The following is a 27,603-nucleotide window of genomic DNA, read 5'->3' as shown; positions in this document are numbered from 1 at the left end:
ACCCAAAGGCAATGTTTTTTTGTACTGAAGCTGCCAAATGAATATTATTTCAATGAGATTTTCAGAACTGGTGATTTTCAGGGTGCCTCCTGAGATACACTGAGATAGTTTTTAACCCAGATTATTTTATCTTTTCGCCTGTTAAAATATATTACGTCACATTCTTCCTTGATGCTGATTACTTGTTTATCTAATTTAATTTTTTTTCTGAAACAGGAAGGCAGAGTATCCATTAAAGAATGCATAAGCATTATTGGCTGGAGTGCTATTGGGGCTCATATGAGCTGTGTGTAATTTGCAGTGGCTAATTGATAAAATCTATTTAGGAGCCTCATGGCACAGTGGTTAAACTGCAGGTTGTGATTGTTTACCACAGACTGTGCTGACAAACAGCCAGAGAAAGCAGGCGTAAATGGAAGACACAGCTTTTTTGGACTACAATTCCCAGTATCCCTAGGTAGGAAGTAACTGTTTTAAGCCTGGAAATGAGGACACCTGGACTGTTTGAAAGATGTACACCCTATTTATTTATGTTTAAACTCTGTTAACTTACATACTCAGATGCTATGGATAGGTAAGGCACTCCTTCAGTTCGGGGGGGGGGACCATGGGATGCTGAGTGTTCTCTATGCACACCTCCCAGACTTGCATATAGAATCAAAAGCACTCAGGGGGCAGAAATCCACACATTTTTTTTAAAAAAAAGCTGACAGTACTTTGCATGAAAGGAAAACATAAACCCTATTCAACAACGTGCACACATCTGAGAAGTTCACCCAGACTGGACATCCTGAATTTGCTCTTTGTGCACAAACATGCTTTAATCCATAGATATAGATATGGAGGAAATCTTTAGGAAGTTCGTTTCAGTGGAAGAAAAGCAGAGCCAACTAGAACTAACTGACTGCAAGATTTGTATACCTGTTATTTATTTATTTAAAATATTTTTAGCTTGCCTTTCTCTTCAAAAGCTAGCTGGATAGCTCTGTGGTTTAGGAGTCTGGCAGCAGAGTCAGAGGTTGGAGAGTTTTAATCCCCAATGTGCCCCCTGGAAGAGAAGAACCAGCCTGTGTAGCCTTGGGCCAGCTGCACGGTCCCAGGGCACCCCCTAGAGGAAGGGAAGGGTAAACCACTTCTAAATAGCCTCTACCTGGAAAACCCTGAAAAAGGGTCACCCTAAGTCCGAAATGACTTGATGGCTCATGATAATTATTTTATTTTTCTCCTAAAGAAGGACCCAAGGCAGCTTACATCATTAAAAACATAATATTGAATGCTAAATGCACTACGTTATTCAAATATGAAAGAATTAATAATATTATATTTAAAATGTTAGGTCAAAGCATTGCGAAAACAGATTTAGAAGCAATAAAATATCACCCATCCTGTTTGTGGTCTGCTAGACACTAAGGAAAAGCCTGTCTGAAGAGAAAGGATAGCAATGATGGGACCAGCCTGACCTCCAGTGGGAGGGAGTTCCAGAGTCTGGGAGAAGCATGGCTTTACCCACAGCAAAGCCATGGCTCAGACAGGTCCACCTTCTCTCAGGAGAGCCTTAAAGAGTTCATGATGATTGGACGGTAGGTAGTTTCCTGCCCCCCAAATTTCTATCCTGCTCTCTGGATGGCTAAGGATGCTCACAGTAAGAATCGCACAGCATTGCTCCAGTTACAACCCCAGAGTGTGAAACGCGGACCTGTTCTGAGAGGCTTTGCGGTACTGAATAGAATCAGGGTTCTTCCACTTTCTCTCTCAGTGTCAAACTTACCCAGCCAGAACTTTTAAAATCTTTGGTAGTTTTTATACTGCCTGGCTTTGTCTTGGAAATTAAACTGAGATGTAAGGAGAAGCTTCTCGTTTGCAAATATGTCTGCTGAAACATGAAGGTCTCCCGGAATCACATCTCTGAAACACTAATGAGACTTCAGCTTCTAATGACACGCTGTATGTGATGCCCAGTTTTTACCCTCAGTGATAAGAAGCCCCTCCCAACCTTTTGGAACCAACGTGTTGGAATTTGGCCACCTCATGGCAACCAGCCACTGACTTCTGTGGGTTTGCCCATGTGTTGTTGCAGAGGAAAACGGAAAGCAAAAGGCCACAAACCAACTTTGGGATACAGCGTCACCTCTCTGACTATTTTTAAAGGGAATACCATCTCCCTGTAGCCTTTCCCGTATCTAAGGCTGAATAGAATTCCATTATAACCATATTTATTATTGATACCACTGGAGGAGTTTAACATGACTCACACAAAGAGTTTGCACAAATGTGTTGATGGGAGAATAATGCCCCTCCAGGTCTTACATCGGTTGACTGAATGAGCAACCTTGTTCACAACTCAACACAAACTGTTAGTTGCTGAAGCGTCTCGCAACCATTGTGTTCCATCTTTAACCATCTTTTCATGTTAATGACCAAACAGCCAGCTGCCAAGCAAAGTCTGGCAGCAAATCCATGAGTGACAGTCAAGGCAAAATCCGTGAGTATCTGAATATGTTATGATGAGAGCTCAGAAACTTTTTCTGGGTATAGAATCCCCAGAATTCTTCAGCCAGTACAGACCTTAGCAACGTGGGAAGGTGCAGTCCAAAAGAAGTTCATTTTCCGAGCCCAAATGGGGCTGCAGGCATTAACTACTTTCATCAACAAGAGCCTGGGTTGGCTATCCATGGAAAATAATTTCAATGCAGGTCTTTGAATTAAGGGCACTGCTCTGAAAGCATGTTAGTTCTGTTCTGTCAGAGTGAACCTGGATTTATTCAGGGGGGGGGGCTAAATCTTCCTTGGATCGAGAGGTTGACAAACAAAGAAACTCTAAAGCAAATGAAAAAAGATCAAGAAATTGGAAAATACCTAAAATGCAACAAACGAGACCATTTCACTCATGCAATGACAAATGAAGAGTATGGGTTGTTAAGGCTGATCATTCAAGGAACAGAAACAGGAAAAGAAGAGGAAGGAGGAGGAGAGGAGAGGCTGAAGGACCTCACAGACTCGTTGGAGGCAACCTAAATATCACTGTTTTGAGTTGTAGCATCGAAACTCAGAATAGCCATGACAGCTTCTAAGCTCTGAAAGCAGGAAGAAGAGGAGGAGAAAAAGAAAAGTGGAACAAGATAATATTTCTCCAAGATGGTATCTTTCAAATGCACTGGACTATAATTCCCATCATCCTCAACCAGCAGCCAGGAGTTACAAAAGCTTTCCCGAAGAAAAACACCCCCGAATAAACTGATTTTTGGAGGAGGAAAAACAACAGTGACCTTGGTCGTAGGGAGGAATTGGAATGGAGTATCATGAAAAGCCCAGGTAGCTGACTGGAATGCAACAGGAGCCGTCTGTAATTGAGAACATGGTCTTACTGATGTATTTGCTAGCTGTTATTAGACATGCTGGATAAATGTAACCTACTGAGGCAAATGCAAATTATGTATCAGTCATCCCTCATAATAATATCTGAGCTGATAACCATCCTCAGTATACTACAAGGTTTGGAAATCATGTGGCCTCAGACCCTATTTTGTAGCCACAAGCCTTTTTCCATCCACTTCATTTTTTTAAGGTTTTGTGGGGGTTTTTTAAAATAAAAAAATAGGAGAATTATAACTCCTGGAAGTCTCAAGGAAGAGCAACTGTCTACTAGAGCAAGGCCCACCACCTTGCTTTTGGTGTAAAGATGGGTGGAAATGGGGATTATTGTCCTGGCTGCTTTTTCTTTTTTTAATGATAAGTGGTGGCGCTGCGGGCTAAACCGCAGAAGCCTGTGCACCAGGGTCAGAAGACCAGCAGTCGTAAGATCGGATCCATGCGACAGATTGAGCGCCCGTCGCTTGTCTCAGCTCCCTCCAACCTAGTGGTTCGAAAGCATGCAAATGCAAGTAGATAAATAGGTACCACCTCAGTGGGAAGGTAACAGCGTTCTGTATCTAGTCACATTGGCCATGTGACCACGGAAGATTGTCTTCGGACAAAACGCTGGCTCTATGGCTTGGAAACGGGGATGAGCACTGCCCCCTAGAGTCGAACACGACTGGACAAAAAATTGTCAAGGGGAACCTTTACCTTTACCTTAAATTTCTGTTGCTTCAACTTTTGGACAAATACGCCGCCGCCACCCCCCCAAAAAAATTGTGGATAAGGAGCTGTATTGTCCATGCAGAAGGCCTTTGTCATAGTGAGGAAACTTAGTGTAATATGCATCAATATTTATCCTTTATGACCTCTGCTTAAACCACTGGTAAACACTGATATTTTACTAGAGGTTAACCAGCAAAAGTGTCAACTGCTAGAAACTCATGGAAACCAGCCTCGCCTTCCCATGGGAAAGCATGTTGTGGGCAAAAGCTCAAAAATCTAGCCAATTAAATGATAATGATACCATGGCTATGTTAATAATAATTTTAAAAAATGAGTTTCTAGGATACCCTAAAAATGAAAAGTTATTTTTAAATATGCCTCAGAGAGGTGCACTAGAAGCAAAAGCACAGTGGGAAAGTGCTCTGCGAAGATAGTGTATGTTACAAAACCAAAACACCTCACTTGTTTTGGTACAAAAGTTAATGATAACAAGGTGGAAGTCGCTCATTCAGTTTTGTGCAAGTTTTTGCGAGAAAGAGTAAGTAACAGAACACTGATGTAGTGTGAAACAGAGAGGAAGGAGGAAAAATTGAGTGCATTTTAAAATACTTGTGTTGTGTTTTACGCATAAACTAAATTAACAAAGAGATATCACAAATTAAATGTGGAAACCTGTGTTAAACAAATGAGAATAACAATATATTGCACAGTATAAGCTTTTACAGAATAATATAAAAGGGAAAAAAGATGAATTTAATATTAAGCGGTTTGTTCAATGATAAGCAAGCAGAGAAGAGGAAAAAAGGTGTCTTTTGTTTTATAAGGCTTTTGCCTCATAATTAATAGTAATTGAGTTTTGAAGAGGGTATAAATGAAGATATATTCTTTAGTAGTTATGAATGAATAGGCATTGTCTGGGAGGTCTATACATTTCTGTGAGACTCCTGGGGGAGTCAGGGATCCTTATCAAGTTCTGACAACTAGACAGCTCTAGAAGGTACATAAATACACTTAGATCTTTGGCTCTGTTATCACTTTATCGATTGGTGAAATATACTGTAAACACACAAAAAATTGGGTGTACAACAATTTTCTTAATGAACAGCTGCACTTAATGGCCGTGCCATACAAAGTTATGTAAACATTCGGTATCTTGCTGCATAGACCTAGATTTTAAGAGATGCTACACACCTATTAAGACCAGGAATCATCTGCTCTTCATCCTCCAGGAACTCCTGGCAAGCAGAAGGGGTATACGGTTGCCCTTTCTCTGTCCTGTGGTACTTTACTGTTCATATTTTCTGTTCTAACATGTCTTTAATAAAGTTTTGTACTTTTCTCCCCTTGGTGCATTCATTGCGAATGAATCCAAAGAAATGTCTTCCAAGGGTTGATAGGTGTAGCTAAATGAAGCATCCCCAGGGGGCACAAAATTGACCATGGAGCCAGGGTAGCCTGCCCATCCCAGTCTTACAAATATACTTTTTTTCTTTCTTATATGGGACTTATCTAAAGGTCTACAGAACACAGCAGGGAATCTCTTTAATGACTTCCAAAGTGTGTTGATTCTGCATTTGTTTTGATGCAAGTTTATTTAACAGTGTTTGTGTATGCCTTTAAATGCCTTTTAGTAATAGCATCTGTATTTACATTGTAAGCTGCCTTGTTTCCTAAAGAGAGAAAGGATATAAATTAAATAAAATGTGTCATCATTTAGGAGAAAGGAGCGGCTTTGGAGGAAGTGCCTTAATCCCTTGCTACTGTTCAAAATTAAGCCACTTAGACTCTCAGAATTTATTAATACAGTAGAAAGGGAAACAGCATAAGGAAGAACAATATCCCTTTCCTTGTAATTAATATCCACAGTGCAAGCTAATACCAACTCCACACAGTGACACTTAGGTAAATAAGAGTTCATGGCAGCAAAATGGTGAGAATAATCCCTGACATACGGTGCTTTATGAAATTAGTGTAGGGGAAAGCTGGAGATCTCTCCAACCACTATGAAAAGCTACCTTCTCCCTGTAAAGAAACAAATGTTAATGAGCTGGAAGCCCTAAAATGTCTCTTCAGCTTCTGACCAGTAATTAGCATTGTTGAAAGCTATTTAACTTTGGGGGGGAAAAAAGGAACACACGTCCCATTTAATGGGTAAGAAGCAGGTTTTATGGTCATTCTTGGAATTCTGGGCCATACTGAATGGGAGCTTCTGAAAGCTGCAACGTTTTCAAGCTTGTGGTTGTGATGTTTATCTCATCCACATATTGCAACGTTTGCTGATTAGGGATAGGACTTTTGAAGGGACTTCAACTATCCAGAATTGTCCAAGAATTCCCCAGGCCGAATTCTGGGAGGTGCCACCTCAGAAACACAAGTCTACAGACCGGCTGTTATGTCCCGCCGTTGGTGCTGTCTTTGGTCTGTTTCTTCTTTCATAATCAAGAAAGCTACCCCAGTGCTTCCTAGGGGATGTCACTCCTCCTGGGAATTGTAGTCTTCCTACCCATTAGCCTCTAGAGAAGGGCTTCCCCAAAGAACAAATAGTCCCCGGAAACATTACCAAATGGAAATAAGGCCTCAAAAATCCATTCAGCCTGCAAAGTAAGCCTTAGTCCATGTGAGTGAAATGTAGATGTTGGGATCTGTGGGTCTGTGGGCTAAAACACTCAGAAATTCTGTCTGGGGAATCCTGGGAGTTACAGCAAAAGCAAAAGCAATGACAGTTCCATATTGCTGACCATCAAGCTTTGACACCAGTATCTTGTCACTTATTAACCACATGGTCCAATCCATGCCCAGTTCCTCTGTCCCTGCCATTTCCTCTGGGAAGAACTCACTAATCCCTTCATAGAAGCGGAAATGCCCATTGTTTTCAAAAGGACAATCCCTGGTCTGCTCCACAAAATTCTGACGTCAACCTTCACCCTCTCATTTTGGTCTTGGAAAGAGTGTGCAAAGTTCATCTCCTTTGAGCTGACCTTTTTAGCCCTCAGAGACTAACTCTTATTAGCTTAAGCCTCGTAGGCTTTGTTTTCACTTTCTTAATATGGGGGGGGGGGCGTATCACATCCTTGCTCATGTTACATATACTGTGTTGTTTCCCATAGTTTCAATTTTCATATCATTTGTGAGGCACTTGTCTCGTTTGATAAACAAGTTCATCAAAGTGAGAAGCTCTGGTAAAGTGCTGACTGAAAAAAAGGAGTGTGTTATTACGAGCACTCCTGAAATTTAAGTCATGGGCTCCACTGGCTTCAAGAAACAGATGGCATTACATGAATAACACCTCTATTCCATAGACTTGTAAAGTTTTGTGGGTCATTCCCATTCCCTAGAGAATCCTGGGAGCTGTAGTTCTCTATGAGGCAGACCACTCTGGCACTTCTAGAAGAGAATTTGTATTTATCCTTGCCAAGGATTCTGCCCAGGAAAAAGCCATAAAATTTAAAAACACGTTTTTTTAGAAAAACCAAAACCAAATTCAAATTGATATATAACCTATAAGTTACATTAGGAATGTATACTTATTTCATCTCACAGCCAGAAGCAGTGATGTTATGATTGTTTTTATTTAAAACTTGTTAATCTTCACAAACACTAAAGACGTTTTTTGCTGTATGTTAAGGAGTTGTGCTTTTTACCACAAGTCGGCCATTTACAGCATTCAGATTTTCAAGTAAATGAAGGGAACTGTTTTAGTTACTTTTAGGAAAAAGAAAATAGTTATTGCTTAACTACTGCAGGAATGATGAAAGCTAAATGGGGCTTGAAACTGTAACTGTAGCTGATTGTGTCTGCATTGTGCAGTAAGTTGGAACCAGCTTATAGCGACCCTAATAGGGCATTCAAGGTAAGTGAGATGTTTAAGGAGTGGTTTTACCAATCTTACACTCCCAGAGAGTTACCACAGCTGAGTGAGGATTACAACTGTGTTCTCCAGCGTCCTAGTCCATCACTCTATCCATACCCCACACTGTAACTAAATACTTTTTTTAAAAAATCACTTTCTAAGCTCTGCCCTCACCTCATAATCAGTAAACTTAGCACCAGTACTGACATTCTTCAATTTAATGGTCAATTCAGCATCTTTCAAAAATGACATACCTTTGGGAACATCCATGGGATTGAGACTGCCAACGAGATCTCTGACATAAAGTCCATCCCCTTCATCCTTGCTCAGCCAATTGTTGCAGGCGAAGTAAAAACGGAGGTGTGGCCTGTTCATGTCTGTCACTATCACACGGTCTAGGTACCAGCTAGCATTCATTCCCGTATTGTCGTGCTCAATCCTAGGATGTAGGCAGAGTGCAACATGAGTCAGAATTACATCCAGCTCTAAGTCTCATGAAGAAGATCTGATTGTCATACATTTGGGAAACAATCTAATTTCACATTGTTGAGTTCCTCTTTTATGATCTCTCTCTCTCTCCATCTGTCTCTCTCTGTCACACACACACAGAGAGAGAGAGAGAGAGGGAGAGAGATGTATAATATCAAGTGGGCCATGACTAAATACAGGATTTCAGGAGATGGTTGGACACTGTCATAGAAGTGACCAACATGAATTTGACCCAACTCTGGAAGGCAGTGGAAGACAGGAGGGCCTGGCGTGCTCTGGTCCACGGGATCATGAAGAGTCGGACACGACTAAACAACTAAACAACAACAAAACAAAATGCAGAACTGAGGACGGAGGATCGGCCTCCTAAGTTTCTGGCTTATGTAAACATCATGAAAATGTCAGAACAGCCCTTCTAGGTCACACCTAGGGTGTGGGATCCAACCAGATATTACAACTCCCATCACCACTGCCTAATGGCCATGCCTCATGGAGTTGAAATTAGCAGGCCTCTAGGAGAAGTCAGAAGTGGCAGTCCCCCCACTCCAACTCATCTGTAATTCAAATGTTAATCGCCAAGGGTGAACCATGAATCTGTCTAATCCCTGTTTAAAGTCATCTAAATCAGAAAGGTCTATCCAGAGGTCTAAGCAGGTCATCCCTTCATTCTATGTACAAAAGCAGACAAGACCAAAAGATGAAATGTCCTTTGAAACTAGCAATGGACCAGCACACCTGAAGCCAGTTTGGGGATGCTGAGCAGTCCACATAGCATCTGAACATCCAGTTTTGTCCTTCAAGACAAGGGGGTGGCCAGGGAGCTAGGAAGGAACATCTGTACGGAGCAGCTGGTGCTCTCATCCAGGAACGTGCTATTTTTCAGGCCCTAAACATTTACCAAAGTTGGCTGGGTAGCTAAGAGAATGAGGCAAGTTCGGGAATTTGATTTCCCACTATGCCTCTCTGGAGAAGAGAGAGCCTGTTGTAGCCTCGGCCCCAAGGTGCCCCCAGAAGAAAGGAATGGTAAACTACTTCTGAGTACCCTCTATCTAGAAAACCCTGGAAAGGGTCACCATAAGTAACTATTGACTTGACAGTACATTATTATTATTATTATTATTATTATTATTATTATTATTATTATTATTATTATTATTATTATTATTATTATTATTATTATTATTATTAATTATTAATTATTAATTATTAATTATTAATTATTAATTATTAATTTATTATTAACATTATTAACATTATTAACATTATTAACATTATTATTATACATTAAGCACTTAGCCTCATTCTGCCTCAAGATGGCTGGAAATATTATGATTTGCTGGATCATCGCAGGGTACCACCATATCATCCATAAGATAATAGCCAACTATAGTACTGGATACCAATCTGGAGCAGGTCTGCACATGCTTATCCTTAGAGCAGGAAAATGTTGCCTTACATTGCATTGTAGATATTTAAGAGCTGAAATCCTGCAATCAACTTGCACAAATGTGTTTTTTTTTTTAATTTGGAGAACTGGTTACCAGATGAAAAAATTATTTTCCCATTTTTGTTCAAGGGATTGAAAGGCACTTCCACCCCACCCCACCCATGATGGTTCAAAGTCTGGACAATATTGGCAATCAATAAGAATTTTTGTATTACCAGCACCTATTCATCATACCTTATTTTCTTTATTGTTCCAACATTGTTCGTTCTCACCCGGAACACATCCGTTTTACTCCTTTCAAACGCGGAGCTGCTCCTGAAATACAAGGGTAACCATAATGTAATTAACATAACACCTAATTATAGTGATGCTGTTGCTAATTGCAAGAGCAATAACCAGTATCGCATCTAGTCTTACAAAACAAGCACGGAGCTGAAATCAACGTGAGATCCTTCCGAATAGGTGTTTCTTGTGACAATGGCCATGCAATGGTGTTGAAAACCTGTCATCTCTCAACCTGGGAGTGACCCAACGGTCGTCCACATGCCTTTGCATTAAGCAGAGTGTGATGGTGGAAATTGTCATGCGAAGTTTTGCAAAAGAAAGAGAAAGTCCCGTGATGATGAGAACATTTGCCAACTTTGAAGAAATGTGCAACATACGTTGCAGCACAGAGCAAAACAGGGATTTAAAAAACAAAATAGTCATGCATTTTTGCAAAGCTTTTCACCTGTAAATGCTCTGAAAACAGCTTGCCAGGAAATGCATGAGATTCATCCTTTTGCCATATTCCATGAAGAAAAAACATAACTGATGCAGGAGCTGTTCTGCTGCGGATGCCCCTGTCGCTATAGCATTTCCAAGAAAGATCAAGTAAGTCCCTGGTTCTTGCAGGCAACCCTAGCACATGCTAAGAAAGGAGAATAATTTCCTGCCGGCTTTGGCCTGATCATGTTTGAGCTTTTTTAAAGAGCGATTGAAGCTTAGGAGACTGTCAGAGCATGTGTCTCATTTTGGAGCTGAATCATACTTCCCAGAAGGCTTTCACAAGCTTGCTTCATCTGTTAAATGTTAAGCCTTAATATGTACAGGGAGGTTAGGAAAGGATAAGCTGAAGGCAGCAGAAAAAGAGGAAGACTACGTATGTGATGGACTGACTCCATAAAGCCACAGTTTTGAGTTTTCAGGAGCTGAGCAGAACTTCTAAGGACAAGGCATCCTGAAGGTCACTCATTCATAGTGTCACTGGGGACTTGGCCGTGCAGAACAACAAGGGTTATGAAAACAAGTAGTTAAATGGAGGTATGGCTCAGAAACAATGTGCCTCTGAATATCTGGGGATTCTGTGGATGAACAGCAGCTGGCATATAAACTGGTGCTTACCACCTTCCCAGAAACATCTGGCTAACTGTTGTTGTTAAGTGCTATTAAGTTGCTTCTGACATATGGCAATGAATGAGTGACCTCAAAAAGATCTTAGCATTAACTGCTCTTCTCAGGTCTTGGAAACTCATGTACCTGGTTCCTTCATTGAGTTAATCCATCTTTGGTCTTCCTCTTTTCCTGCTGCTTTCAACTTTTCCTAGCCTTATTGTCTTCCAGGGACTCTTCTCTTCTTTCATTGTTCCCAGAGTATGAGAGAAACTTAATATTGTGGGAAGCTGGAGGGTTTTATCCCTTTCCAAAGGACTTTGATTGTGCTCTTTCCCATTAAAAGTACTTTAGATAATGGGGTTGTGGTATAGTGATTAGGCTGTGGCACTAAGTCCTTGGGAATCCCAATCAATCACTGACCGATTTTGGGCTGGTCATTTCTCAAAGGGACCTCTTTATTCCCCCTGTTATAATTGCACATATCTGCCTGCAGTGTTTTGTTCCCGCTTCTCCCATCCAGCTTATTTGCCTGGAATACTCCTGCCAGTAAGTGGGATTCTCAGAGTAAACTTATTCGGAGAATCTATCTGTAACCACATAGCATGGAGAAGCATTTTTAAAAAGACCTCAAGCAGGATCCTAACACTCATTCTCCATCAAAGCCTGTTAAACAGCCATGGACGGGTGACCTGAAACCACAGAAGGATTCTGTGAGTGATCACTCTTACGTTTATTATTTATTTATTTATTTATTTATTGGATTTATATACCGCCCCATAGCGCTACAAGCACTCTCCGGGTGGTTTACAATTTTAATTATAAAGGCTACACATTGCCCCCCCAGCAAGCTGGGTACTCATTTTACCGACCTCGGAAGGATGGAAGGCTGAGTCAACCTTGAGCCGGCTACCTGGGATTTGAACCCCAGGTCGTGAGCACAGTTTTAGCTGCAGTACAGCGTTTTAACCACTGCGCCACGAGGCTCTTTAACATGCTCAAATAGATATGAGGTCCTAGACGTACAGAAAAACAAACCACCACTGATGGATATTTCTCTCTTAATAAGGAATTGCAGTCAGGGACTGAGTCCTTAAGTCCCAAATTGACATGGGATATTTTAGACAGAAACCTCCCTCAGAATGCAGAAGCTAATCAGGATTGCTAAAGCAAAGGCCCGATGGGCTTAATATCAGAGTATTCCTTCCTTCCTGCTGATACTCTTAAAAACATCTTCCAGCAACTCACTCTAAGGATTAAACATCATCATACTTTGAATAGGCATCGTTGCACTCTAGTATAGGTTTGTATGACCCTGATCTGGATTTGGACCAGTATGTGCAAATGGGAGAGGGGGGATTAATTTTTCCTCCCATTTGTTGTTTTATTTAAAATCCCACCCGCCATTACCTTTGCCCGGGGGCCTTTTAAAAAAGGGAGGGGACTCCATTGGAAGGCCCTTACCCATGTTCTATGGATCCCGTCTGGATCATGCTTACTCTAGAGGAGGGGGAAATTATCTTAAACTGCACAGCTTGTATTTAAGGTATCATGGCGTTTGACCCCACCCCCTGGCCTAGTCTACCTCATAGGGTCCATCTGAGAATAAAGTGAGGAGAAAAGGGTGCCATAAAGATGGCTCACTGAAAGAAAAGGGGACTATGAAATATAATGAGTTATCCGACTGCAGGTGATGCTGTCCTTTCCCTTCAGTGCTGCCTGGGGACCGTACTGCAATGGATGCAGGAAAATGGGCTGAGGCTGAACTTGGACAAGACGGAAGTTCTGAGGGTGGGAGCCCCCGTGGCTGGCGGCTTGGGTGACTCTCTCTCATTTGGGGGGGTGACCCTGGCTGCAAAGAATGGGGTCTGCAGCTTGGGTGTATATTTGGACCCGACGCTCACCATGGAAACGCAGGTGGCATCGGTAGTCCATTCTGCCTTTTTCCACCTTTGGCGGATAGCCCGGCTGCGGCCCTACCTTGACACGGGGGCGCTCACTACCTTGGTCCACGCGCTCGTAATCTCAAGATTAGACCACTGTAACGCGCTCTACGTGGGGCTGCCTTTGAAGCTGATGCGGAAACTTCAAGTGGTGCAGAATGCAGCAGCCAGACTCCTTACTGGAGTGAGAAAACACCAACATATTTCTCCTGTTCTGGCCATGCTGCATTGGCTGCCCATCTGTTTCTGCATTGACTTCAAAGTTTTAATGCTTACTTATAAGGCCCTAAACGGTTTAGGACCCCGATACTTGGCAGAACACCTGCTCCCACCAAGATCTATCCAGATCACCCGCGCGAGCCAGGAGGTGAGGTTGAGGAGCCTGAGGCCGAGGGAGGCCTGGAAGAAAGGACACGAAACAGGGCCTTCTTGGCGGTGGCTCCTCGCCTCTGGAATAACCTCCCACCGGAGATTCACAGGGCCCCTACGCTGGGCACACATGGATGTACATCCATGCTTTCCCTCCTGTCAACATTTGATTCTTTCTTTTCTTGCTATTTATTATTTACCATATTCTATCATGTATCTTACTGTCTCTATTGTAATGCTCCTGTGCTATTTTAATTTATTTATGTTATGTTGTAAGCCGCCCAGAGTGGTAGAATATACCAGATGGGCGGCATATAAATCAAATAAATAAATAAATAAATTATCCGTGGGGGCCTCATTTTGGGTTGGAAAATCCAAAGGTGAGGATAGTGATAAAGGTAAGTTGTTTATTTTTGGTTTCCACATTGTCACTCCCCACACTGGATGGCACAGCGCAAAGAGCAGGCCATTTTTAATAGTATCTCTGGTGGCCACATGGAAAATGAATTTTCCCCCCACTTTATTTCATAAGGACTAAGTGGCATCTTCTTTCCTCCATTGTCATTTCACTTCATTCCTCAGAAAAGGGGAATTTAGATGGCTTCAAGTCTGGACAACATTAGCAATTAGGAGTGACCTCCAATGCACAATCCTACAAGCATCAACTCTGAAGTTAGATCCATGGAATTAATTGGGGTTTACTCCCAGGTGAGTGGAGATAGGATTGCAGCCTAAATCAGAGACCCTAATTTGGGGGCAGGGGGCGATTCAGATCCTGTCTTTCTCTTCCAAAATAACATCGGACAACAAATTCATTTGAACATTTCTAATGCAATCCCGGTCCACAGCTCAAAATTTATTGTGTCCGATATGGCAAACAGGTCTGAAATGTCATGGATTTCCTTTACCATTCCCAGATTATTTGTCTTTATGTCTGAATTTTCATGTCTGAATTCCTTCACTGGGGAAAGAAGCCCTTTTGAGGGGGAAAAATTAGGATAGCTGTAGATACCTCCTGTAGAAATGGAGAAAACGTGAAGTTACAAGAGAAATCAGCATTTTCTAAGACACATTTACATCTAAAGGAAAACAAGCAAGAAGTACAGCTTCACAAACTGTTGGCTGCAACCCTGTACTTATTCATGTTTGGGGTAAATGCATCTAAATTCAATGGGACTTTCTTCTAAATAGACATAATAACCTTGTGCTGTTAATCATTGGGTCAAATGCAATAATAGTCCCACCTAAAGTAGATGTACTGAAAATAACTGTGTTTGTTAGTCATATGTTGCATTCATATGACTGGTTTCAATGGATCTACTCTATATGTGACTATCATTGGCTTTAGCTCTTTCTTTGTCAAGCCTTTTCTACCATCTGTGGGAACTCAACTATCTTTTACTTTTTCAAATGCACACCTAAAGAGAAAAAGAGCCGATGAATCTCTTCTCATTCAGAACCATGCTAGTTCATCCATCCCAATCAACAATGCTCAAAATGTGGCCAGAGATTGACCCCATTGGGTAAACCCATTCTTAAATTAGCATCATGGTGAAGTCATCTAATAATTTCATCTTTCTTAAAGCTCACAGTCATCATCCAACAAGATTTGTACATTTAAGAGCACAACTTGCTCCTCATAGAATTCTGAACTCACTTTCCTTATTTGACAACTTTTCCTGTAACTGTAGCATCCCTCATAACACAGCATGTAATCTAAGAGCTCCGTCTACTGGCACTTAAGAGAAAAACCATTCCTGTGCTTCACACTACTTCACAATGATTCCACTCAGTGGGTACCAAGATGTTCTTGGACTACAGCTCCTAGAAATCCTGGCCAGCACAGCTAGTGGTGAAGGCTTCTGGGAGTTTTAATCCAAGAACATCTGGGGACCCAAGGCTGGGAACCACTACTATAATATACAGTGGTGCCTCGCTTAATGATTTTAATTGGTTCCAAAAAAATCATCGCTATGGGAAAACATTGCTAAGCAAAACACAGTTTCCCATAGAAATGCATTGAAAACCAGGTAATCCGTTCCAATGGGAACAGATTGCTGTCCTTAAGCGAAAATCGCCATAGGAAACATCGCTAAGCGAAACACGGCTCCCCAGTTGAAATGCATTGAAACCTATTCAATGCATCTCAATGGAGGGAAAAAAAATTCCAACAAATTTAAAAAGAGTCGGAACAAAGTCAAATTAGTTTAACAAAGGGTTTATTAAGTGCACTTATGATTTCAAGCATTCTAAACATTTTTAAAACATTTTTAAACATATAAAAAACAGCCAACATGAGGCTGTCAAAACCATCGTTAAGCGAAACAGGTGGACTCAAACTGTCATCGCTATGCGAAGCATGGTCCCAAACATGCGAAAATTACCCATAGGGAACATTGTTAAACGGAGCGGAAGATCGCTCCGAAAAAGTCATTGCTAAGCGAATTCGTCGTTAAACTAAGTGCTCGTTAAGCGAGGCACCACTGTACTTTTGAAGAGGGCTGAAGAGCACTAAATTGTAACATAATTCATTTTACAAGGGTTGTGCCCAAAAAGAAGGCTCTTTTTTCCAACTATATAAAAATTTGGACACAAATTCGTTGACATTGCAAAGCAGAGTGATAATGGGAGGATTAAGGTGTCTGTTCTCAGCCTGAATGCATGCAAGTATCTCACAGGCTTTGCATGCATTTGCATCTGTTGGTGAACTAAATTATTTTACAGTCAAATGGTAACCGTTCACTGCACAGTGTCAACAAGCTTCTGGGATTCCAACCATACTCACTTGCTGGTCAGATGGACCTTGGGTGTGATGCCAAATTCACCAAAGAGAGTAACAAAGACATTTGCATCCGTCCCCGCGCCTCGGACATCTCCCGTCACTGTCACAACTTCATAGACTGTGGGCACAAAAAGAGGGACAGTCATAAAGGAAGACAGAATTGTGGCTCTTAATAACTCAGTGAGTTACCTGTGTGGCTGCAGAGCCAGGCTTTGGGAGTTTGATTCCCCCACTATGTTCTCCAAGGAGAATGGCCAGCCTGTGTAGCCTTGGGCAAACTGCACAGTCCCGGAGCTACCCCTGGAAGAAAGGAATGGTATACCTAGAAAAAAAAACCTGGGAATGGTTGCTATAATTCAGAACTGATTTGACAGGACGTAAAACTTAGTAGTAGTAGCAGCAGCAATAGCAGTCGTCGCCTAAGGATATCTAGTGTGACAATATCAAAATAGATCCAAACATGGATGTTAAATTCAAGATCATAGAATCATAGAAAAGTGAAGTTGGAAGAGGCCTACAAGGCCATCAAGTCCAACCCCCTGCTCAATGCAGGAATACAATCAAAGCATATCTGCCAGGTGATTATCTAAGTTTTTCACGAATGTCTCCAGTGTTGGAGCACTCACCAACTCCCGAGGTAACTGGTTCCACTGTCGTACTGATCTAACAGTTAGGAAGTTTTTCCTGATATTCAGCCGAAATCTGGCTTCCTTTATCTTGAGCCCATTGTTGCATGTCCTGCACTCTGGGATGATTGAGAACAGATCTTGCCCCTCCTCTGTATGACAGCCTTTCAAATATTTGAAAAGTGCTGTCAGATCTCCCCTCAGTCTTCTTTTCTCAAGGCTAAACATGCCCAGTTCTTTCAGCCTTTCCCCATAGGGCTTGGTTTCCAGCCCCTGGATCATCCTTGTCATCCTCTTCTGAACTTGTTCCAATTCGTTAGCATCCTTCTTGAAGTGTGGTGATCAGAAATGGACACAATACTCAAGGTGAGGCCTAACTAATGCTGAATGGAGGGGGACCAGCACCTTGCACAGTTTGGAAACTATACTTCTGTTAATGCATCCTAAAATAGCATTAGCCTTTTTTTAAGCCACATCACACTGTTGGCTCATATTTAGCTTGTGGTCTATGACAATTCCAAGATCCTTCTCGCTCATAGTTTTGCTGAGCCAGGTACCCCCCCCCCATCTTGTAACTGTGCAATTGGCTTCTTTTTCCGAGGTGCAGGACTTTGCACTTGTCTCTGTTGAATTTCATTCTGTTGTTTTCGGCCCAGTGCTCCATTCTGTCAAGGTCATTTTGAATTTTGTTTCTGTCTTCTAGGGTATTAGCTATTCCACCCAATTTTGTATCATCGGCAAATTTGACAAGCATTCCCTGCACTCCCTCATCCAAGTCATTGATAACAATATTGGACTGAGCCTGGGGTACCCCACGTTATATCCTCCCAGTTAGAGAAGAACCCATTAATCATCATCCTCTGAGTACGATTCTGTAACCAATTTTGCATCTACCTAACACTTGATCTATCCAGTCCACATCTAGTTACCCTGTCAATCAGGATATCATGGGGCACTTTGTCGAAAGCTTTGCTGGAGTCAAGATATGCTATGTCTACAGCATTCCCTCTGTCTATCACAGAGGTTACCTGATCAAAAAAACGAGATCAAATTAGTTTGGCAGGATTTGTTCTTGACAAATCCATGTTGGTTTCTAGTTTCTCTTCAGAGGAAATTTAGAGTTTATCTTTTCAGAGTTTATCCAATCATTTCATCATTAAAAACTACTTTTTTGGACTATTGCTCCCAGAATGTAGCTCCTAGAATTCCCTGCGGAATTGTCCCAGAACTAGAGAGAGTTCTCACCCCAAGGGTAGTTTTTCCAAGCTCTGAGATGAACCAATACTTTGACTTAGTATAAGGCAGCTCCTTTGCAGGATGATCATGTCCATCACCATTAAAATTAAGCCCAACATTGCATTGGAGGGGCAGGAACCCTGTTTTGCTGAAGCGAAACCAAATACAGAGTGGAAAAAACATTAGCGCTTCATGCCATTTTGGCAAAAGAGGTTGCACAAAACAAACCACAGACCAAACCATGAACCAGTGGTTCATTATTTCCATTCATAGCTTGGTTCAGGCCCATCTGTAACGCTGAGTGCAGGAAAGCTTAAATATGTTTGGTTTCTACCCTGAGAAGCCCTACAGTGGACCCCCTACTTACAGAATTAATCCGTATTGGAATGGTGGCTGGAGGTTGAAAACTCTGTAGGTCGAGTCTCCATTGACCTACAATGCATTGAAAACTGATTAATCCATAATCTGGCGGTTTTGTTCCATTTTATTTTGTTTTTCCAGTCTGTAGGTCGATTCTCCGGCTGCAAGTTGAACCTAAATTTTGTGGCCAGAGAAGTCTGTAACTCGAAAAGTCTATAAGTGGAGCCATCTGTAAGTCAAGGGTCCACTGTATTTTGCAAATGACTGACAGATTAGAATTAGAAACTATTACTAGTGGGTACATAAACTTTCACCATAGAATATCCCCTTTAAAAATACTGCATGCTGTCAGCAGGGTGTTTTTTTTAGAATTTATTTAAACCCCTATGTGTAAAAAAAAAAAAAACCCACTCTGAAAACATTCTGCCTAATGAAACATTTTATTCTTTAGGTCATTTTCATCAACAGAAGTCTTTTTGAAATCTGTTAACCTAACCAAACAACCAATTAAATATTTCTGGACCAGCAAGAGCTTCCCTACTTGCTGGAAGGACTTCTGAAAAAGCAACAAACCCCCGAAATTTATAGATCCTGACAACCCTGGTTATTGTCTGTGTGATATTTAACTTCAGCAGAAAAGCCAGCATCCCTTCCATGTCCTTTTATAGACTATACTCTACATTTGCAGACCAAAATAGTGCAGCCTACAAGAGGCACAGAGGGTTAGTCACTCTCTAGCTCTCTTTATGCTTGATCAGCCTATAAAGTCAAACATGATCCTCAGTTCGTCTTGTGAAGAGTGCTCAGAGTCATTTGGCATTAGGGCCAAGAGTCAAAATTCCCTTGTAAATGTTGTGGAAATGCAAACATCTTGCTTTCTTTACAACGGTGGCAGCCATTATTTCAAAAATGGGCAGGTTCTGTGACCTAATCTGATCATGCACCACAAGGAGCAATAAAAGAAGATGTCAGTTTGTGGCTTTCGATTTATCTGTTCTTCTCCTGTGTCTTCCAGAGCAATGTCACCTCCATGCCATACAATTCTCCATGAGGACTGCTACCTAGTACAACAGTGATCTCTCTCTAAAGAGAGTGGGGAAACATTGTGGACTTCATCTCCCAGAAGCCCGAGACATCAAGGCTGATGACAAGGAGCTGTGGGCATCATAGGCTTTCCCCGCTCCCGAATTTGGTAGTTCAGAAGTCCCTCATTCCTGCCCTCAGTGGAGAACTGGTGGCAGTTTTCATGCAGGGTTAAAAATGTTCCAATGAAAACAGAGTAAAGTGATTTGAATTCAAGTCTCTTTCAAGCTTAAATCCAGCTCTCTTCCCTAAAATCACTAGGTCTGAAAACCACTGAACACAAGCTGTGTTTGTGCTCCAAAGAGCATTCATCCACTAGGTTACATTTCAGGCATGTACAACCTTGTCCAGTTGAACATGGGTCGGTGTAATTAAAAGTCCAGACTTAGTTTCAAACAAGGAAACACTAGGTAAGCGACTCGGTAGACCAGACAATAGAGCAGCTTTTGTGCAGTGAATAGATTGAGCGAAGTTTGGAGCACTGAAGGTCGAGGGCTCGGATGTCATGGAGATGATGAATCTACCAGGGGTGTTGATGCAAATTTTTGTTCTCCCAGAAGCTTGAGTCATCATGGCCAATGGCAAGGCACTGTTGAAGCTATAGCCCCCACCTCCCAATTTTGTAGCTCAGAAGTCCCCAGTCCCTGCCCTTCAGAACGAACATCCAGCATGGTGAAACCTAGCCCCAGAATAGATTCAGTAAAACTTGGAGTATATTCACAGTATCAGAGTCTCCATTGTCTGATTGTCAGGTAAGAGAGTCTGATGTCTGAACATCTCCCTAAAAGTTGTACAGAACTTTTTAGATATCATCTCTAAGGAAAAAATCAAAAAATCTGTGTTCATCACAGTTGGCATTTATCCCAATTAATAATATTTGGAAGGACATAACTAGTTTCTCATAATCTCTTAACAATGGCAAGAATGATTATTGCTAGGAATTGGAAATTAGCTCATAATATGTCATCAAGCAAATGATACAGAGAAATTTGGGATATTGCAATTAATGATAAACTCGCATGTGTCTCCTGCCTTCCTAAATTTATGTTTCTCTCAAATGTTTACCTTTCCCTTCCAACGTTAAACATTCACTTTTGCTGGACCTGTAACTATGGCATCTTGAAATACCAAGGAAAACATTGTAATAGAAATCTCTATTGAGTGTACTACTTCTGATCTCAAAATTCCTGCAAATCAGAATCTGGCAAACTGCCACCATGATGATAAGCATTATTGTTGTGACTCGCAGTTTGAGAGCCTACAGAAATAAAGTAGACCAAATCACAGGATCTGAAACACCAACCCTCTCTCTCTCTCTCATGTTAACACATTGCAATGTTCTACATATTTCAATGCACTTTCAATTTTCTCCTTTGTTAACATTTTGTTATCATTTGTAAAATATGGGGAAACCCTGCTCAAGGCCGTTAGCTGCATTCCTGTTTCAGTGAGAGCAAACTCTCCTGGTAGAGAGAGCGGCTCCTGACGGCGGGGTGACCTCTCATTCTGCCTTTTCCCTTAGAGTTAGATCATAAGTTCAAAGACTTTCTCCAGCCAATCCTAGTGGCAATTAGGTAACCAGTATCCTATTTGAATTCTCACAACATACGATGTAACCCTTCCTAAGCTAATAAAAGAGTTCTCAAGGCGTTGCCTTTAGGTTCCGCTGGCTCGGACATCTATGGTTGACTTCTTTGTACTTTCTCTAAGGTTAATTGCTTTCCTAATTGTCTGTGATCACCCACATCATTAGCCTTCCTTTTGTTTCGTGATCACCTACAGTAAAACATATTCGATAGTCAGCTATGAGAGAAATTACTTTGCAAGGCAATGTTATCATACAGTGACTTTGCTTCCAGACTCAGCTGGACAGCTAGCTGATTGTTTTGCAATGACTTTTAGTAAACTGCTGCTCAAACTTCATTTTTAAAGCATAATGTACATGTTCAGGACTGCTTTTTTTTTTTCACTACTTTATTTTAGTACTCATATTCAGAATCGCAAATATTAACACAATCAGACTCTGGAAATGAGGTAAGAACACAAACTGGATGGAAGTGTTAATGGGCACATTCAGATTCATAAAATGGACGTGGAAGTATTTACTCCTTCCCTCCTCCACTCCAAAAAGTGTGATTCAGCTCTTCTCCTATTGGCACTCCAGAATCCTCTTAAGTTTAGAACAGTCTTAATATGCAGAGCTTTCTAAAATTGGACTACAGTAATAACCTAACATTTGGAGCATGGTAAAGTTACTTTTGTGGGCTACAAATCTTAGCCTCTTCCTCTCTACCAGAATACCTGCTGGCCATGCTGGACAGGGAATGGTATGAGCTATAATATAGAAAGGGAGCTGGCTGGATAACGCAGGGAGTTAGTAAAGGTCAGGAGTTCGATTCCCCACTGTGCCTCCTGGGAGTAGAGCCAGCCTGTTTGGCCCTGAGCCAGCTGCACAGTCCCAGAAGTATGGAATGGTAAACCACATCTATGTATTCCCCACTTGGAAAATCCTGAAAAGCACATGATTATGATCAGACCAAAGGTGTGATCACAAGAGGGAAAGAGATTGTATTTTGACTCTGATATGCCCTATTTTCAGGCAATCAAAAAACAACATACAAGGAATTCTGCTGTAGCCCAACCCTGATCTCTGCCCGAGCTGGACCTTCTTGATTCGGTTGTAGGCTGCTCCTTTTGGGGGCCAGGCACACGACAACTACAACAGCAGCAACAACAATGTAATGGCCCCAAGTCAGAGCCACTTGCAAAGTGTGCATATATAGGCGTTTTGTCTAGTTTTTTCCTGGGCTGGGGGGAAAACACACAACGGAGATCAGAACTATCCTAACAAATCTAGCCTGGAGTAGTTTTTGTCCCAGCCAGGGTTTAACATATCCAGACAAAACAAAAAACAAAAATACTCAATGCTGTTTTTTGGCAAGCCGTGATGGAAGAAGCAGAAGTGGCATATTCTGGTTGTCAGCATCTGCTCACAGCTTTCTCACATCTTCCCTTCATACCTCTCTTCCCAAACTCCACTTTCTCATTAGCCCAACAGCAATCAGTCAATCAACCAATCAATTGACAAGATAACATGGTCCAATCCACCTATCGTAAGATAAGACTGTCCAATTGACCTACCCCACCCCAGTTTCATTAAGAAGACTTGAGCATTAACATAAAAGTGTGTTTTATTCAGCGGTTCAAGCTCACCTTTTTTCTTGTTGTACTCATCTTCAGTTTCATTGGGAGACTCTGAGTGATAATTTCTAAGTTCCTGCTCGTACATCTCTGCAAAATTCTCGTCATCCTTTTTCTTTTTCTTCTTATCCTTGCTTTTAGACTTCTTCTTCTTCTTCTTTTTCTTCTTCTTCTTTTTCTTCTTCTTTTTCTTTCTGTTATCGTCATCGTCGTCATCACTCTCACTCGACTCTCTCTTCTTTTTCTTCTTCTTCTTTTTCCTCTCTTCGCTGCTGTCATCCTCATCATCATCCGATGAATCTCTACTTCTCAGTTTCCTCTTCTTTTCATAGATATCTTCCTCCTCCTCCTCCTCCTCCTCTTCCTCCTCCTCCAGCTCTTCATCTTCCTCTTCCTCTTCTGATGACGTACTCATCCTCTTCCTCCACTTATCACCTTGTCTTCCTCTTCTCTATCATGTTATTTGTTCCTCCACAACAGTTGTTTTTCTACTGGATTTTGGGACTTTGCCTTTGATTCTTGATGTGATGCTCTCCTTTCTGATTTCCTTTCACTTCTTCAATGCTTGTTGGTTATCTGTAACTTCCCCACATCCGTGCCTGCCTCCTCTTTGATACCCAGATTGCAAATTCCCTTTCTTCCTTGGACCAAAACTCTCACTGGCTGGTAGTTCTTCACCTGCCTTCTTCGTTTAACATTATCCCTTCCATCTTTCCCCCGTTTGGTCACAGTATCTTTTCCTTTCACATCTTCCGTTTCTCCTTTCTGTTGGCTTGTCTTCTTTTTCGGACCCATTACTTATTCATTGACTTGAGCTGAGTATTCGCTTCTTCTTCTCCTTCTACCTTTTTAAAGACCTTTCCTCCGCTCAGGTTAAATCTTGCAATGAGGCTACGATATCACACATGGCCAATGAACGTAAAGATCCTTTCAAATGTAGGTCAAGTGGAAGAACATCATGAAATGATATCTTGGCCACAGTGCAGAGCTAGACCTAGGCAGTGGGAATCCCTTATGCTGTTTTTCTCCACCTGCAGTTTCAAAAGGCTCAGGGGAGGGGAAGAATTACCTGTCGTTCCTTTGGTCAGGTGACCATTAAGACAGACAGCCAGATGAAAAGAGAGAGAGAGAGAGACATCCAGCTACCTTATCTGGCTGGTTTTCAGTTGCCTTTCCATTATTAATGGGGCTCAGGATTGCTTTACAGCAGGGGGAAGAGCAAGGTCTAAATCTGTCCCCACTCCTGGCCTCTACCCTGGTGCCCCCCTGTCTTTTCAAAGAGGGCTTACTTGGGATGTGGTTTCATCCCTGAAGGATCACATATCTGCCTGGGTCTTAGGAGTCTCTTTCTCCTGGCGTCCTTTCCCCGACACCGAAAGAGCTGATAGTAGACATCATCTATACAAGCAACAAGGACAACAAAGCCAGAAAACCTATGGTTTTCCATGTGCTGATAAAAAGGAAATCCCATCATCCTTGAGTGAGACAAAGCAGCAAATGGTGCTCTCTGTTGCCACCCAAGTGATGTGTCAAAGAGGTATATTCTTGTGCTAGATTATTTTGCCCCCAAGAGGCAGAATGTTCTGTAAGCACCTCTCTCCAACTTTGGCAGCAACAATAATACCAGCAAAGTAAATGAGTAACAATGCATTTCTCTTTATTGCCCTTTCAAGATATTCCGAATGTGCCATCTGAGTTACCTGCCTCACACTTGTCTAATGGTAGGGCTGGTCCCACCCATGCTGATAATCTCTGGATTGTGACCCTCTCGGGCGGCAAAGGAGATGGGGGAGTAAATTTTACGCCAGGAAGCTTTTGACCCCATAGTTCACCTTATGTTCACAACATGACCTTGGATAAAGTTCCCGCCAATTAGTCACAGCACTGGGTCTATAAAATGTGATTAATAATTGAAATAAGTTTCTACCTGCTACATAGGTTTATTGGAAAGCTGGATGCCATGAAGCACTAGTTCATTACAGGAATTTATGAGGGTATCCTGGAAAGTGGTACCTATTCCTGATATATTGAGAGAACAGTCTTTTTGATACTGAGCTTGCAAATATCCTTTGCAATGAAAGAAATACATCTTTGCTGTCTTTCCACAAGTAGGCAAAGGCCTATCTCTGTATTCCTCCCCTCTCAGACCTCAAGCATCATTATAGCTATTCTGGCTTTGGATGCTGCATCTCTCAACAATTTAGTTGTGCGGCACCCAAACTAGCCTCCGTATTTTCTTCAGCCAATTTCTTCCTCTTCCTGCACTCTTTCCTCCACAGAATGATCAGCTGTAACAACCTGTACTTTGCGTTTCTCATTATGTGACCAAAGTGGTTCTGCATTTTATTTGTTTTATTGTCTCCTGTTTTTATTCATTCGTGCAGTACTCCTTTGTTGGTTCCCTCCGGATCCAGGAACCTCTTAGCATCTTGTGATCAGTCCACATTTCTAATGAGTCTTTCATTTTTTTACAGTAGATTGTGTTCAAGTCCACAATTCCATCATGCAGGGTTGAATGCAAGAGCACTGCATACTATGCTTTCTCAAAGTCACTGTTCCTGTACACATTATATTATTTATCTAATATAATCCTAGCTACCTCTGGTCTAATATATTATCCTGGCTACCTCTGGTCTGATGTCTGTTGCATAGCTTTGTCTATTCCAGTGGTTCTTAACCTTTGTTACTCAGGTGTTTTTGAACTGCAACTCCCAGAAACCCCAGCCAGCACAGCTGATGGTGAAGGCTTCTGGGAGTTGCAGTCCAAAAACATCTGAGTAACAAAGGTTAAGAACCAGTGGTCTATTCAACCAAATTCAAAGATACTTGTATTTGTTACCACTTTCATTTTGGAATTTTAACCTTTTTTTCCCTACCTGCTTTTTTACTGATTACCAAGAATGTAGGTTATGTAGTTTTCTTAAAATTCATTTTTATTCTCTGCTCATTACTTACTTCATTGGGTTTGCGGGGTGTTAAAAGATATATATTTATTCATTTACTTGCTTGCTTGCTTGCTTGCTTGCTTGCTTGCTTGCTTGCTTGCTTGCTTGCTTGCTTGGCCAAAAGAGGAAAAAAATGCACCTTCAGAAGAAGCCTCTAAAAAGCATGATCCACATACTGTACCTTATTTGAGCTCAAGAAAGTCATTTGGAGAAACTAGGCATGATCTTCCACTCAATTTGGTTTTTGATACTTCCTTTTCATTTTCATGCTGTTAAACCCATCCTTCACTTACAATTTTGCAGCAACAAAAGTTAAAACCCATGCAAAACTAATACGCACAATCAAGATGTTAAATTTCCCCATGAGGATCCTATCTGTTAAATCAAAGATCACAGTTCTCCATCAAGGCCTCCATCAAGCTTCTAAGCCCACCTTAATTAAATTAAAACTAATACACTGGAGAACACAGCTGTGTCTGCTATTCTTTCTCTGAATAGCAAACAGGGAAAGCTGCACAATGAGAGGTCACTGATGCATAACGAACGTCCAGGAAAGCAACCAAGTTATACACAAGAAACATTAGTTAAAACTGCAGCCAGCATCCATAATCATGTTATGTTCTGTACTGGCTTTCCCAAAGGGCTCCCAAGCCAAACTCTGCTTGCAAATTTTACTCAAAAAATATGGAATAACACAATCACAATGTATAAGAACAATAAACTGTAAGAACCATAATATCATAAAGTCAAATTCTATTTCCTCATGTTGAAATAACTTAGTTAAAAGGTTGGTGCTGGTGGATGTAGTGGTTGAAATGATATTTTTAGGTGGCAACTCCCAGGATCTGAGGAGATTTGGGATACTTGAGTGCAGAAATGTCACTTCTCCAAGCTCTGGAAGATAGGGGCTGGATAAAGTGGGCAGTTCCTTTAAGTCTAATTTTCATGTAAAAGTGGAGCAAGCACATTTTTCTAGTGGGTATTGAAGGTTTTCTGCAGGATTTGTAGAATGTTCAGCCAATTAAGAAAATTGTCAACTAGAATCCTACGGGTATTCATGTAAGCTATGTGTAACATACCACAGCTCATTGTAGCTAATTGATGAAGTGCATGTCTGCGGTGTGCCTGATCACATGCTCAACTGCATGGCTGAGATGCAACTCAGCACCTCATCAATTAGCCACATGGTAAACTATGCAAACATTGCATCGATACCAATAGGATTCTGATCTTTACTTTTCCTTTTAGCTCCAGAGAAAGCGTGGGAGGCAAGCTAAGAATAACTGGCCAATATCCTTCTGCCTGACTGAGTTCAAGTATAACCAAAATTGGTAAATATAAACAAGAATAAATCAATTTTTAAAAGGCCGTATCTTACATACAAACTAGGTCCCACAGTTAAAACGTGTTAGAAAATGTATCTAGTTTTTTTAAAAACTATAATGGCATGGAGGAAGAATTTCATTGGAACCAAAACATGGAGAGGAGATCTAATGTTTCCCCTAGCCATAGGGGAAATACTCTGTATGTTGTTGATACCTCTGGAGATGCAGAGTTCGATTCCCTACTGTGCCTCCTTGACAGGGGCTGGACTAAATAATCTATAGGGTCCCTTCCAGCTCCCAGTTCTGAGATCATTTTCATATATTCAACTTAGAAAACAGGGGCATTTTTCATGAGTCACAGCATCCCAGGGTGAGGAAGTATAGAACTCTTTGCATTGGGGATACACAGCTCTGGAATAGATTGAAAAGCCTTTGCTTTGGGCCTGAGGAAGAATTTGGGGGATTGCCCCACTTTCTAACGATTAAATATACAGCC

At 41.4% G+C, this 27,603-nt stretch overlaps 1 protein-coding gene across 1 annotated transcript in view; it reads right to left on the bottom strand.

Annotated features, from left to right (window-relative positions):
• Window positions 1-25,119, bottom strand: part of LOXHD1 (lipoxygenase homology PLAT domains 1) — a 215,944-nt gene extending 190,825 nt beyond the window's left edge. The window contains exons 1-4 of the mRNA XM_072992974.2: window positions 22,850-25,119; window positions 16,335-16,449; window positions 10,101-10,181; window positions 8,185-8,369 (exon numbers count right to left, since the gene is read on the bottom strand). Of these exons, the coding sequence (XP_072849075.2) occupies window positions 8,185-8,369; window positions 10,101-10,181; window positions 16,335-16,449; window positions 22,850-23,252 (784 nt within the window). The 5' untranslated portion in view covers window positions 23,253-25,119. The remainder of the gene's footprint in view (window positions 1-8,184; window positions 8,370-10,100; window positions 10,182-16,334; window positions 16,450-22,849) is intronic.
• Window positions 25,120-27,603: the final 2,484 nt, after the last annotated feature.

Source organism: Pogona vitticeps, chromosome 2 (assembly GCF_051106095.1).
Source record: "Pogona vitticeps strain Pit_001003342236 chromosome 2, PviZW2.1, whole genome shotgun sequence".
Lineage (NCBI taxonomy): Eukaryota > Metazoa > Chordata > Lepidosauria > Squamata > Agamidae > Pogona > Pogona vitticeps.
The sequence above is the reverse complement of the archived record's forward strand: the minus strand, read 5'-3'. Positions and strand labels throughout refer to the sequence as shown.